General features: G+C 43.7%; 1 protein-coding gene across 1 annotated transcript; it reads right to left on the bottom strand.

The window, feature by feature from the left end:
* Positions 1–7,142: 7,142 nt before the first annotated feature.
* LOC104479638 (regucalcin) lies at positions 7,143–14,501 on the bottom strand. The gene is made up of 6 exons (XM_010120352.2): positions 14,336–14,501; positions 13,680–13,862; positions 11,824–12,039; positions 10,221–10,352; positions 9,377–9,531; positions 7,143–7,193 (listed from the first exon to the last, which is right to left on the bottom strand). Exons 1-6 carry the CDS (start codon positions 14,499–14,501, stop codon positions 7,143–7,145), a joined length of 903 nt encoding a protein of 300 aa, XP_010118654.1.
* Between the last annotated feature and the right edge of the window lie 344 nt (positions 14,502–14,845).

Here is a 14,845-nt window from a genome sequence, read left to right on the forward strand (position 1 = left end):
TAACACCACTTTTGCAATTAAAGGGAGTAAATAATTTAAAAGTGCAATTCACTAGCCTCAAGTAGACATCTAAACTCAGTCTGCTGAGTTACACTCTAGAGCTGCCTACTTCTCTTTTCCACACAGTGAATCATACAATTATAGAAACATGGAATCTTTAAGGCTATGTCCACCATGCCCATCCTGAAGTGAAGAATTTGTTGGTTTTAAAGCAATTATCTTTCATCAAAGAGCACAAACGAGCTGTGTGGAGAAGGGGAGAGAGCCCTGGCCCAGGTGGGAGTCTGGCAGAGGGGACAAGAGCATGCAGCTGTGGTCAGTCATCCGAGGAACACTGTCTGCACAGTATTGAGTGATCTCACGCTGGAAGACACAATTTCAGATCCCAAATTGTTCCAGGCCAGAAAAAGTACAACCTTCCCCAAGGCAAGATAGCACAGTCAAGTTTCACCATAGTATTCTATTTTTTCTTTTACACAAGGAGTAATTTATGCTGAATCACTCAAAAAAAATCCTCACTATCCCCACAAACATTAATGCTACGGTATCATCACAAGCTAGTCTTCATGGTTTTCACTTCTTTTCTCCACAGCAGTATCCCAGGTCATCTGGAGCTTCTATCCTTGGTTTGCAGCTCCTAAGAGAAAGCAAACACCTGCATGAGCCTTTCTGTACATGCATTGAAAAGATAATTTTATGTCATATTTCCAGTGATTGTGGCTGTACTGGCTTTCCTGAGTTCCCATCACATGAGCAAGTCCAAGCTGCCCCAAAGAAACCTGCACAAGTGCTGGGGAGGAGAGGGTAGAAGGAAGGCTGAAGGGCAAGCACAAAGTACAGCACAAGTCAGGACTGGCCAAAGTTAGTCTGCCCTTTCCCTGCCACACAGCATCTGGCAAGGCATCCAGGAGAGAGCTCAAAATGCAACCATAAGCCTTTACAAGTGGGGAAGAGCAGGAGGACAAATGCTTTCTAGCAGGAACTTGTAGTGCCTGCAACATGGAAAGCTTCTGGGTCCATATACACCCTCATTTTCCTAGCGCCAAGTTAAATACTCTCAGACCAGAGAATGCTTCCCAAGATGCCCAGCATCCCAAAACAGAAACCAGCCCAGTACCTTGTAATAGAGGCAATACTACCCTTATCTGCTTCAGACCAACCTCACACTCGTTGGCTTTCTTGTAGCCCACCTGTCACTGCTGCAAACTCTTAATGTGATCATGTCACTCCAATGGGGTTGACATGAGGATAACTCCATCATCCTCCGTAGTTCCACACCCTGCACTAACACTCCTCACCATGTTAGATACAAATGGGTCCACTGTGGATCAGCCCAGCTGTATGGAGCTGAGGTGATTTTAAAAAGAGTGAAGGTCTTTGCAAAAAGTATGGAACAGGGCAGTTCAGCTTTTCCCCTACAACCATCTCCCTTTGGATACAAGAAACTACCAGCAGGCAAGGAAAGCCCTGCAGAAGATGGAGCAAACATCTTCAGTTCCCTTTGAGTCCTAAGTGTCCCTCCAGTTACAATTTTTCCAGTTCAAGCTTTACTTCCAAATTATGGAGCCCACCTTCCTGTCACTTGCCTTTTTCCACACCTACTGGCAACATGTCCTTCCTGTCTCTGTGCCTTTGCATTTCACTTCATGATCACCTCAGCTTTCATGTTAAGTCTCACCTCTGATAGCTCTTTCCCTTCTTCGTGGAATCCTTCCAGTGCATCAATGCTGTGATGGCAGCCCTTTCCAGAAGATACCATAGTCTTGACAGGGTATTTACCCGTATCTTCTCTTCCCTAAAGTGACTTGGGTACTGCTAAACACAGAGTTGAACGCTTTTTTCTTTAAAGAGACAGCAGCTGATGAGGATGAGGGTCTTATGCCTCCTCAGAGGTTATCACTACTTGCATTTACAGTTCACGTGAGTCTTATTTTGGTGCAGGAGGAGAACCTGACATCAACACCAACTGTTTCTCTGATTCTTGGGTTGTCAACACTGCAACATGCAGCACAAACAAACTCCGTAAACCAGTACTTTAAGCAGCTCAAGCAATCTACAATCTTAGACAAAATAAATTAATCTACAGCTATTTCTGCCCTTCAGATGTTCTTTTGTGGACACCCAATTCCTGCTCATACACCTCTGAAGGAGATGCCTATTGCTCCTGGAGCCGTTTTCCAAGTCAGGCCCATCTGCCGATCAAAGTCACGCCGCAGGTTATCCAGTGGTCCTGTTAATAGTTCATAGGGCAAGTGGCTTCTCATTTTCCAGGAGCAATTTCATGTGAATAGAGGTTCAAAGCTCAATGTCTCTTCTTTGTAGACTGTGCATTATTACCCTCTGAAATCTCAGTCCACATTGACACAGAGAGATAACAGCAAGAAGGTAGCAAAGATCTGGATTCAAACTTATGTTTGTAAGCAAGTTTGACACTGATGTGAGTACGGAGCATGATAGAGTCAAGGTAAAATAAACAAACTATGCAAAGCCAGGCCATTTCAGCGGGGCAGCCACCTCTTCGTTCTGCCAGGGATCTATTTACTCACAGTAGGTAGCACTTAGTGAACTTTTTATTTAAAGCCAGCTACTTTGTGTCTGTCCCCTCTTTTGTTAGCAAAAAGATCATCTTTAGAGTTTCTCTTTAAGACGAGGTAGATAATCTGAACCATAAATAGATAAAAAAAAAAAAAAAAAAAAGATTGCTAGAAAAATTATCATGTCTCCTTATCCAGAATTAGGAAATGTTTTTATATCTTCTTTCTGCCCGGAGTCCTAGGCAAAACAGTAATAGCCAGTGGAGCAAATCCTACATCCCCATATTTGCCAATTCCAGGCCTGTGGCAGGACGTGGCTGCAGCAGCACTGCCAGCACAGCTGTGGTGTTTATCCAGCTTCATTCACATCCTAGCTGCACTTAAGAATATTTGGAAACCCTCGGTTTTGATTTAATAGGTTGTCTCAAATACATGTATTGTTGAGAAGGCAAGAAAAGGCAGACAGGTTCTCCCACAAGGGCTAGGAAACACAAGAACCAAAATCTTCCCAATTGGCAACCTATTCTTGACATACAAAAAAGCATGCAAGAGAAGTAAGATTTATCCAGTCTGGTGTAGGTTAAATATAGTAACTACATTAAGCATAGTAAATCCTTAGAAAAACTTCTAAAAGGCAGGGTGTACAGAGCAATCCCTCACGAAGCCAGCTCCCATCAGTCACTGCAATCTTGTTGACAAACTCTTTTATGTTCTGCCTGTGATTCACCTTGGGGAGATACGCTACCAGCAGGTTACCCATGGGCAGACTGCAGCCTCCCTGCTGTGCTCCTCGCCGTGCGGGGCTGACCCACAGCAACCCACGTACCCATTCACCCAGTAACCCTCACAGAGTATATCCTCACTGAGAACTATAGATACCGTATTGTTCCCTACATGCACAAAGAGAATGAACCCAGCCGCACGCCCCTTTCCTTCATGCCTTTGACCTGCTCAGGGCAAACAGCCTTTGCCTTTCATTGGTTAACACGGCCGGAGAGAAGTCCCACCATAGTTTTCAGCCAACACTTCTTTTTAGGAAGTGAAATCATGAAACAGCAAGTTCCGAAATCTAAAGAGAAGTGAAGTAGTGGGCCTTTTGGCAACAGGTAGAAATTCATCTTCAAACCTTTCTTTCATTTGAGAAGTTGTGCTATGACAAGAGAGATCCCAAAGTGCCCAGACCTTGGAGTGTGAGAGCAGCACGCACAGTATCTCCCTTTAGAGATGGCAGAAGCAACAGCTGGAGAATTACAAACCGGTAAGCCTGCCTTGCATGCCTGGGGAAGCTCTAGAAAAAAATTTTGAAGGTATTACGGATTTCTCAAGAGCAAATTGTTTCAAAATTATCTGCTTTCCCTCTCTGGCAGAGCAGATAGCCTAGTGGATAGGCAATTTTGTAAATAATAAAGTATTTTTTATTAAACAAAGTATCTGCACAGACTACCTTCTTTTTTTTTTTTTAATTAAGGGTTAGGACACTTGACTTGCCTTCAGACACCCTGCCTCCACATTCCTCTTCAGACTGGGTAAACAGGAAATCTTGCATAATTGTCATTGTTCCTTATACCAGTTTGGCATGGGCACAGTGCCAGAGGGCATTTAACACCTTTGCTCTTAAGAACCTCCAGCAGATTAATTACTGTTGGAATTATGACTAAGGAAAAACAACAACCTGGTTGTTGAGCGAACATTAGAATGAGCTGAATGATTTATTTCTCAATCAAGGTGTCTTTGTGCAGCAGTATGGACTCACCTCCCTTCCAGGCCAAGGTAGGAGTGAAGCAGAGCAATGGGCCAAGAACCTTTATCCTGTTTTACCAATTATCTGGTCAAGTAGTGCAGGAGCACAGTGCTTGCTGATGACCTAGATTAATCATCTAGAATAAGTGTCTGAAAAGTACCCCATGCGTGTTTTACAGTAGACTTCAGGTAACTGCATTGAAATAATGCACTTCGGAAAATCCTGTTCAATGGCCAAGTATTTTCAATAGCGCTTAGCAAATAAAGCTCCCTTCTTGGCCCTCTGGATCTCAAATTTCTTTCTGGATTGTGGCCCAGTTCAATTGGAGGGGCAAATATACCATCTACCTCCCCCATGTCACGTCACCCTTCAAAATGGGTAGGGCTTTGCCATGGCCTGTGTGGCTTGACCTGCCCTCTGCCTGATCCAAATGTGGAACCAGATCTTCTGGTTGTCAGCAGGCCAGAAGGCTATCATATAAGACAGCTGGGTGTTATAGATATTTTAGAAGGAATCAACCCAGCTTGGTTCTTTCAAAAGTGCTAGGAGAGATCCTTTGCCAGGAGAGGGATGTTGGTTCTGAAGAAAACAGCTAAATCTAGGGGCAATCTGCATACAGCCCCATGGAAACTGTGTTTAACATTTCTGAATGACTAACTACAGTTTCTCTGCTCCTCCAAGCATGGGTTATTGTGGGAGATCATCCTCATGAGGCATCGACTACTTACTCCCTGGTTGTAGAGTCTGAGGGCTAACGCAAGTCTTTGAATAGCAGCGGTGGGAAAGCCAAATACCTCAGAGAAAGACACTGAAACCTCTGGTCTGGTAAATTATGAGCATTATTGACCTCCTTGTAACATCACAAAGTGTCAGCATTAAGGATCTGAAGATGTATTATGTGCTGTGTATCTTTCCAGGTAGTAAAAGACAGCAAATTCAATGCAAAAGCTAGATTTCACTGGATATCTACAGGTCTTAAGCATTCTTAGATAATTGCAGTAAACCTCTCCCTAGAAAATAGCAAGAGAAATACAAACAAAAGACAGATTAAAAAGAATTGATTCAATGAAGAGTGGTTGCATGTGCACTAGGCTTTTCCTAAAAAGAGCTTCTGGAGCTCTTCCTGAGGTGAAGTAGATTGTCACGCATCTATATCCTCTAAAGGGACAGAAGCTGCTGCCCCAGCTTGGACAAAAGGATTGCAATGTTTCAGTCAATCCAGCATAGTGTTGGCTTGTTATTTAAACAGCCTCTAAAAATACACATTGACATACTGCTTTCTATACCGTTGTGGTACAGTCAGCTCCTGCTCACTGGGAAATGAGCTGGAGGTTGTGGAGTTATAGGAGTCAAGGATAGTCTTGTCAGGGCCCAGGTTTGCACAAAGCCAGGAAACACCAAGAGACCCCCTCCATAGCACCCTCTGTTTTCACACAGGCTCATCTGTCAGCATTTCCTGCACTGTATTTCACTTACTCACATGCAAGATGCTATTTCTGCCCTGTCTGCACACAATGCAGGAGAAGCAGCGTGAAGAGGTGAGAAACTTCTCTACTTCCATTGCTTACTCGCTCAGTCTGGACAGGTTTTGGACAGGACCTGGCTCTCTACCAGGCGTGCTGAGGCCTTTGGGAAACTCCAAATTCAAGAGTCAGTCAGCTTTGGTGTAGTCATTGGTGTGGGAGAAAATCCTGCAGTTTAGGCAAAAGGAGAAACCTTGATAGGCCAGATTTACCCTCCCAGAGAAGAAAGAGGAGGTGAGGTTAAAGCAGCAAGAAACCCAAGCAGATATGTACAGCATTGAAGGCAGGGACAACAACTTCAAACTCAATACTGAGCAACATGGAACACAAAGAGACAGAAGAAAGCTGACAAGCTAGTGAGATTGCTCTGAGTTCAGAGACGAAACCCAGGGAGAGGAGAAGGGGAGAAGGGGAGGAGGAAGGGGAAAGGGAAGGGGAAGGGAAGAAAGGAAATCTAAAGGGAAAAGGAAAAAAAGGAGAAAAAGACTTGAAACATGAAAGGAAGATAGAAGTCATGCATGCAACAAGAAGGTGAAGCCATGCACGCCATAAGAAGATATGGAAAGCAAAGTCCATGTGTCTATGTGCAAATATGACCCCTGACAGGACGACTCTGTGGAGCATTGGTTTTCAGTATCACAGGCCACCTTGGTAGCTTGCAGCCTGTTTGTATCCTGATTGTGTGTGGACACTCAGCATTTTCATTGAAATATCTGAATGCAGCAAAAAAAAAATCTGTAAGAATATTTTAAATATGGTTACATAGTTTATTTCAGCAGCATAAGTGGTGTCCTAAAGACAAGACAGAAGAATTCATGACAAGGCAAATGGAAACAGGCTAGCAAGGGTGTAAAAATGGAGTCTGGATACTATGAGTAAGTCTGATCACCAAGAAAACACCTTGGGGGGAAGTCCCACAGCAGAGGAGCAGTCTGGTTCAAATCATCACTCTTAAAACATTTATTAAAATCTGCCATATCATTGCTGGTAGATCACTGTAACATGAAAAGACAAACCAGGAGTCAGATTCTGCTTTGAGAACTAGACTTGAAAATCCAGAGCTTATCATCAGAAAGTTCAACAAAACTAAGCTCAAGCTTGAAGAAGTTTACAGAAAGTCACAAAAACTATCAAGGTGCAACACAGATTAACTTTATGTCTCTAACCTATTGCATCATGCCACCGGCCCACTGAACAAGGAATATCTTCATTTCCAAACAAGCATGCTCTTAAATGTGGGTTTAGAAATCCTCACACAGATAAATTCGGCAGTTCATTGGACTTCTCCTTGTCAGAATTACTACAAGATGCAAACACTTCTTCTTTGTTGTTTAGCGTCAATGTTCAAGCAGCATAGAAGTTCTGTGGGATCCCTTTCACACCCAGGCCTGTTATCTGTTTGAAAAAAAATAAATAAATAAAAGGAAGGAAAAAGATAAATCTCCAACTGAGTACAATATTCAAATATTGTATAACAAATATCATAGCAACATACCCCTACTTCAAGAGGAGCCCAAAAAGAGTCATTACATGGAGTTCTTTAGAACTCTGTAAGATAAAATCTTTAAGATCATTGAGCACCACTGAATAATTTTGCTAATTTACATATTATCTGTGGCCCTTACATGTGGTCCTTATCTCTGTAGTAACCAAACAAGTCCTAGCATCTTTTAATGCACTTTGCCCGTGCAAGACAAATGTGAGTTTTGAGAACACCAATTCCCTTCTAGAACTAGAGAACTTGATATACATGAATGAAAATTTTATGAAATCTACATGAATAAGTTTTTATGGAATTTTCCATTAGGCAAGGACAATGAATATCTTACAAACAGAATCTGGCTTGAGCAAGCCAAGTTACTCTGTATAAACAATGCATACCCTGCTAACAACTGTACCCTTGAAGAGAAACTGAGAGACTGAAAAAAAAAGAAACATCTTGCCCCACATGGTGCCAAAAGCTGGATAATTGTCAAAGGAGCAGGAAAAGGTAGGTAAGGATCTGCGTGGAAAACGGAGAACTGAGATAAGCAAAGAGTAGCAGGGCAGACGTGGCCCTGAAAGAGCAGGATGATGCCGTAAATCTGCCAGAACAAAGAAATACCAAGATAGGCTCAAGGAGAGCAGACCTGCTGAAGAAGCCCAAACAGATAAGGAGGGATCTGGAGCATGAAAACATTTATTAAACTAAGGGGATATATTTCCACACAGGTGCATAACATGGATAAAGGTTGTGAATGGTCAATAAAATTCCACTAATTAGCTTCCTGAAAGTGAACTCTCTCATTATAATACATAAATCTCACCTCTAGTGCTAAAATCGCCCCCTCCCCAAATAAAGACCGCTGCTCACCGAGCATGCATAGTAAATTTAAGAAGCATTGTAACTTCAAACTAGTGTAAGAAAAGAATTGACCAATTGTAGTTAAATAGCTGTGACCAAAAGGTTGAACTGTTATTCTGAATTGTGTAAATACGTAATGCAATTGTAACCAGGTGTGCTAGCTTTGTGGATTTACCCCTAGCACCCATCTCAGCTCAGAAATGAAATAAATAAATACCCCTGCTCTGTGTGTAAGATTGATGTACTGCACACTGAGTAAACGAGCCCAGACTTGGGACAACAAACTGAGGAAGAGAAATGAAAAAGGCGAGGTTCAAAATTATCTTTTGGTATTTAACTCTCCTGTGGGCTCCTAAACTCCACTGCTTGAGAAATATATCAGTTCTTGGCCATGGGAAATCTCTTCCCAGCACTGCTTCCAACTAGAAGGTCCCAGATCCCAGATTACATCCCCGTGCCTCCTGGAACATGCCTTCACTCTTTTGCCAAATTGATAATACAGTTTAGTTTATTCCATTTCCCCTCATTTACAACCCTTCCTTTTCATGCTATGGTCAACTTTCAGAGAACTATGGCAATTGCTTTTTCAGAACTGCATTTTGTTTTCCTCATGTAGTTTTTGTTAATGGACTGAAAAATGAAGAGAGAAACAAGCTTCAGATTCAAGAGCCCTGGACAAAAATGTGGATTATTAGTTATTCAAAACATAGCACTCACTTTTAACAGATTGAAAAAAAAAAATTCCAGAAGTTTTGGGGTTGGGATGCAAAGCTTTGCCCTGGTGAATTTAAGCATCTAATTTTTAAAGGAGCAATCTGTGTTGTAAATATTTAGATAACCTGCTACAATAAAGAAACGAGAATTAAGGGAGTGAAATTTCCAAAACTGATGAAAGTATAGTAAGATGTAGGACCAAGACCCAATTCCTTACAGTGTGTTACAGAATGTGCTATACAGGGCAGACCTAGATCCACCGGCTGCCTTCGGATCCCGGATGGATACCAACTTTGGCTAGCCAATATACCAACACTATTACTAGAAATTTATCCACATCTTCCTTCCAAATGCATGAGCAGCTGTGCAAAAGCAGCTGTGCCTGGCTGGGGGGATGAACAAAGTATCTAGACTAGCGCATCAGGTGAGTGGGGTGAGCAAAGGCAGCTGAGGGGCACCTCACTCTTTGAGCAGCAGGCTTGGTAGGTCTGACATTCAGAAAGAAATAAAATCTGCTCACCTTGAAAATCTCTCCCGCGTGAGGTTCCTTGGCTAAGGTGGTCTCATCCAGTCCATCGTATGCAGAAGTCACATACATTTCTGAGTAGTCTTTCCCACCGAAGCAGCAAGAGGTAATCCTCACAGTAGGAAGCCTCACAGTTTGGATTCTTTTTCCTGGGAAAATAAATATGTGATTGTTTCCCGATGCCCATTTTCTAGGAAGCGTGTAAATATGAATCTATTATTAGTGCACATGGTGGAGCTGTGGCATTTACTTAGAAGGCATCTCCCCTTCAGACAGGCTTAAAGGACAGTTTGTGGGGAAACTAAATTCTTTCATGCGCCTCATCTCTAACTGTTTTTCAGCCTCTTCCCTGTATCTGCTAGGCTTCATTTCATTTTTTGAAAATGAAACAATAAAGTCTTTGAAGCCAGGAAGGGCAGAGACACCTGGACCTGGGAAGGCTGTCATTCCCTAACAGCGTTTCCCAGTTAAATATTGAAATGCTGAGAATTTTTTCTTTTTTTTAATTGCAGGTTTATAATGTTTCTCATAATAGATATGCATTGCTTTTGCTTTTTTTTTTTTTTTTTTTCAAAGTGGCATTATTAAGAAGTGGGTGTGCTGCATCAGCAGACTGTGGGAGCAGAGGCACGCAGCATTGTGAAGTGGTATGGGGAGCAGCGCTCTCCACGTGATCAGGGCCTGGACCAGCAATGCTCATGGCAACCCATGGGGCAGAGACGGGCAATAAACGACACGTTCTTATCTCACCTTCAAACCGTTCCTCCTGGCTGCCTTTCCTCTTGTGTTTGTGGCACGTAGGTGATGCTCAATACACACGTGCTGGTGGAGGCCTTACCTGTCTCTGGGTCTATACGAATGACTCTCCCGCCATCGATACAGGCCACCCAGAGCTTCCCTTCGGCATCAATGCACATCCCATCGGGCATTTGCTCCTCCTTTTCTAGATGGTACAAAGGTTTGGGGCAGGCTGCAGGCAGAGTTACAAAGCTGGTGTTACACAGGCTGGTACCAGTTCTGTATCAGACCCCAGTCTAACATCTTCCAGGCTCTTGGAAAGAGATAAGTTCATTTTATGTGACAAAGATGAGCTGCAAAATTTATATCACATATCCATTTAGCAGATGTTTTAAAAGCCTAACTTAGCCTGGGAGAAACAAGCCCCTAGTAGAGCCATTGTGGTTTGGGATTATGCTTAATTAGGGTTCCTGTTATTTTACCAAGGAAGAGAACAAAATGCCTCTGTCCCTCTTGTTAACCGCTAGCTGACCACCATACCATGACTGCCCCAAGTGCAGTAACTTTTCCTGGATTTTCATTGTTCATGGCAGCCTGGACATCTTTTTATGAACAATACATCATATAAGTAATGACTTGAATTTCAATGTTGGTAACAAATAATCTTTCATGGGTAAAGATCAAGAACTTCACTTGTTTTTATGGCAAATCAAGCTGCCAGTTTTGATTAAGCCTGGATGCCAGCCACTAGCAGTCAAGGGTGCAGCACAGACCATGGTGCGGTGCCCAGGGCAGCAGTCCACCTGCTCTGACCCTGTGCCTTATGGCCATTAAACCACCCAAAAATAGACACTCACCAGGACAAAGCCAAGGCCAGAAAACTCAAACTCATTATGTTTTTGCATATGAGGGAGAAAAAGTAGCACTGAATCTTCTTTGGAAATCTTATTTTCTAAAATCTGTAGCAATAGATTTTCTCAGCAAAATGAAATCTGAGTAACTATAATTATTTGTATGATTTTCACCCATGATCACACTAAGTCCACACTAATTAGAGTACAAAGGCAGTTCAGCCTTTTAAATTCCCATGGAGTATAACGGGTTGATACAGCACAAAAATACTTCACAGAGTTTTGAAACGAGGTTACATGCATTTTGCTTGCACTTACATTTCCGTTTGTTATAATAAAAAATGTTTGTCTAGAAAATGAATTTAAGTGAAATTTGCCAAATATCTGAAGGCAATTTTAATTTCAGAATTGGGAAACTTCAGTCACAATGATAACTTGATTCTTTAAGTACAGTTCTGTGATACACGTGCCTGCACGGTCTGTATTTGTATTTATGGAGCCAGTACAATGGAAGCATTCCAGTAGATGGCAGTCAAGAATAAATAGCATTCTATTAAATGGCTAATTCTCGCTTTGTGTTATAAATGGCTTCTTCCCTGCAACTCCTTGAAAGTGTCTAAATATAATCCATCTATCCAGATGAAGGCTAAGTTGAAGGATTGTCAAAAGTTTGTTCACCAAATACACCTGTTTTGTAACTAAACTTGAGAAAAATCAGAGTCACGCTGCTGACAAGCTGCAACAAGAAGATAGGAGATCTGCCAAATAAATCACTGCATATTACACAGCCAGGTCTTGCTGCAGAAAAAGTAATACTGCTACTTGTCACCAAATTTAGAAAAGCACGTGTACCGATCTTTCCAGTGTGCACATCATAGCTGAAGGCATGCACAGCGTATGCCAGGCTGTCGATGTGGAAGAAGGTCCTGTGGTCCAGGGACCAATCCAGACCATTTGAGATGTCCACCTGGTCTAACTGTTTTATTACCAAATGGTCGGGGAAAAGGGTATAGAGAGCGCCTTGCCGCCTCGCTCGGACCCCCGGTGCCGTCTCTTCAGCCATCGTACCTGAAATGGAAATGGGAGCACTGGTTAGAAAGAAGCCTGTTCCTCGCAGAATCATAGAATGGTTAGGGTTAGGTCCCTACCTTTCAAGGTCACCTAGTCCAACCCCCCTGCAAGAAGCAGGGACATCTCCAACCAGATCAGGTTGCTCAGAGCCCCATCCAACCTGAACTTGAATGTTTCCAGGGATGGGGCATCAACCACATCTCTGGGCAACCTGTGCCAGTGTTCTACCACCCTCACTGTAAAAATTTTTTTCCTAATATCTAATCTGTGTTACTAAGAGGTCCTAGAGGGAAAGAGACTAACCAGGTCCCATCAGATTGATGAGAAGGAGGAAAAGGAGCAGGTCAGGAGCAGCTGCCTCCAATGGACGTGATCCTGCCCAACGGAAGGACAAGTTTCTGCATTGCCATGAGGTTTAAGTCGTAGACACCAAAGACCCAAAGGAGCACAACAACACACCAGGGGCTGAAGTTTTGCACACAGTGAAAGCTGAAAGGCAGGCAAACAACATGTGCTCTTTTTGTTGTTGCTCTTTGTAGGCTACTTTTAGCATTTAAGTGGGCTGTGACCTTAAAGTACAGGTGACGTAAATCACGGTTATCTCAGAAGCAAGTGGAGAATACCACAGAAGTGAGATTTTTTTCCTTAATGAATTTATGCCTCAATGTTACACTCATTATTTAGTTTCTGATTCTCTCTTCTCTGGAAAGGAGAGGGCTCTGCAGTGATGGGATAGGAAGCACTCAAGGTGGGCATTTACACCTTCTTTTACCTGTGACAGACTGTCTCTGTTGGCCTCTCCTTTTAGAAGTCCTCATGAGTTGTTTGTTTTACAATGCTTGGCCAAAATGCCTGTTGAAAGTATTGATCCACTGTGCACAGCTAGGAATGGGTGTGCAAAGCAGATTTTTCTTTTATTCTTGCCCTTAAATCTAGTGACACATCAGCCCTCAAGGATAACCCTAAGTCAAATGAATTTCCTAATTTTTGGCAAATTTGAAATAAGAAGAAAAGGCTGGCTGGCAAAACAAATACAGAGCCATTTTCACTCCCATCAGTCACTGTCCACTTCCAGTATGGATTGCTGTGCTTGGCTCATCATTTATATGGGAGGAGAAACAGCACGGGGGGATGCTGGCTGCATTGCAACCAGTGGCAAAAGTCCCTCTTGCCTTCAGGAGGTCGAGGATCTCTCTCCACATCCCTGTTTCCCACAGGCTGACCGGGGAAGGCTGTATGTGAAGGGTGCAAGCCTCAGCTCATCTTCTGCTCTAGGAGCTGCATCCTCCTCTACAACTCCAGAAACCTTCCCACCTGCGTGAGCCCTTCACCAGCTTTTCACCTCCTGCGTAGGCAGGCATTTGAAAAATACCATCCACCAAGTAGAAGGGGAGCCTTCCCACCAGATGGCCCTTGTCAACAGCCTCTGTCCTCATCTAGGTCAGAGGATGCGGGGTCCCTTGTCCTCCATCAGGCAGTAACCAAGCTGAGCATTTGCAAGACAGCTCATGCTTGTGATGGTGGTTTTTGTGGGGAACTCAACAGAGGAATTGAGAACATGGAATAAAATGCACTACTTAAAATACACTGTAATTAGTTCTTCTTTGCTCTGGGGGAAATTTCTGCCAGGAACTTACCAGCAAAAAACCTCCCCTTCGGATCCACTTTCCCATCATTGAACCTGTTGTTGGGTTTGTCCTGCTCAAGCTCGAGGATGGTGGTGACCACCTGAGTGTCCCAGTCCAGAAAGGCAAACCTGGTCCCCAAGGCGATGACGTAGCCCCCACACTGCCGCAATGCCACTGAGCCAACACGAGCATCTGTAGACAAGATGAAACAGGAGATGGTGGGCAGCTCAGGGACCATCTTTCAGCCCTACCCCTCCCCACCTCATCTCAGGCATCTGGGCTTGATTGGGACTTAGCTGATGCTGAGATCCTTCTCCGCTGGGATCGTTAGCACATCTCACTGGCTCTATGTTCTCCAGTTCTTTCCACCTTTTGGGCAGACACAGCCATTAGGACTGTGGTCCTCTACAGGTCCCAGATGAAACATGCCTTCCCACTGGGGCTTAGCAAGGGCAACCTGTGCATGGCCCTCCACACCTGAGCACGCTCCCCTCTGCTTGGCTGGCTCAGGCCACACCATGGTCAGCAACACGTCGTGGGAGGATACTGTGTGGCCCCATGAAAAAATAAGGGAGACTACCATGCTGTGGGACTCGTACCAGGAGGGACAGACATGGGCGGACAGAGAAGACTCCCAGGATGAAGTGGTGAGTACAGACTCTTACCCACAGACACGGTCTGCACCTCGTTGGTGAGCGCACTCCAGCGGCAAACTTTCTGTGAGTTAATGTCTACATAGACAAGTGCGTTTTCCCTTTCTTCCCAGACCGGGCACTCTCCCATCCTGTTCTTCTCCTTCACAACGGATTCAATTTTGATGGAGGAGGACATGGTCTGAGGGGAAGAGGGTCAATAATGAATTTAATGAAAAGCTCTTGTTGTGTGAATTTTTCACACCTATGATGCTTAAAAGCAGAGTTTGTAAATGGCAAAGCCCTCCAAATCCCATATGACAGAGTAATTTAGGAGGTTCCTGTGACATTTCTATGGCCTCATGGCTGGAACTGAGCTCCAGGCACCGAGGCTTCTCCTTAGCAAACCTTTCCTAGGCGAACGACTTTAAACCAGAGCCCCTGATGAGGCAAGGGAGTACTGAGGACACGGCCCTGAGCCAGGACCAAGCTGTTGGCTGGGGATTGGTAATCCCAAGGGTCCCCCAGACCATGGGGAGGGAC

This window comes from Chlamydotis macqueenii, chromosome 1 (assembly GCF_036417535.1).
Source record: "Chlamydotis macqueenii isolate bChlMac1 chromosome 1, bChlMac1.mat, whole genome shotgun sequence".
Taxonomy (NCBI): domain Eukaryota; kingdom Metazoa; phylum Chordata; class Aves; order Otidiformes; family Otididae; genus Chlamydotis; species Chlamydotis macqueenii.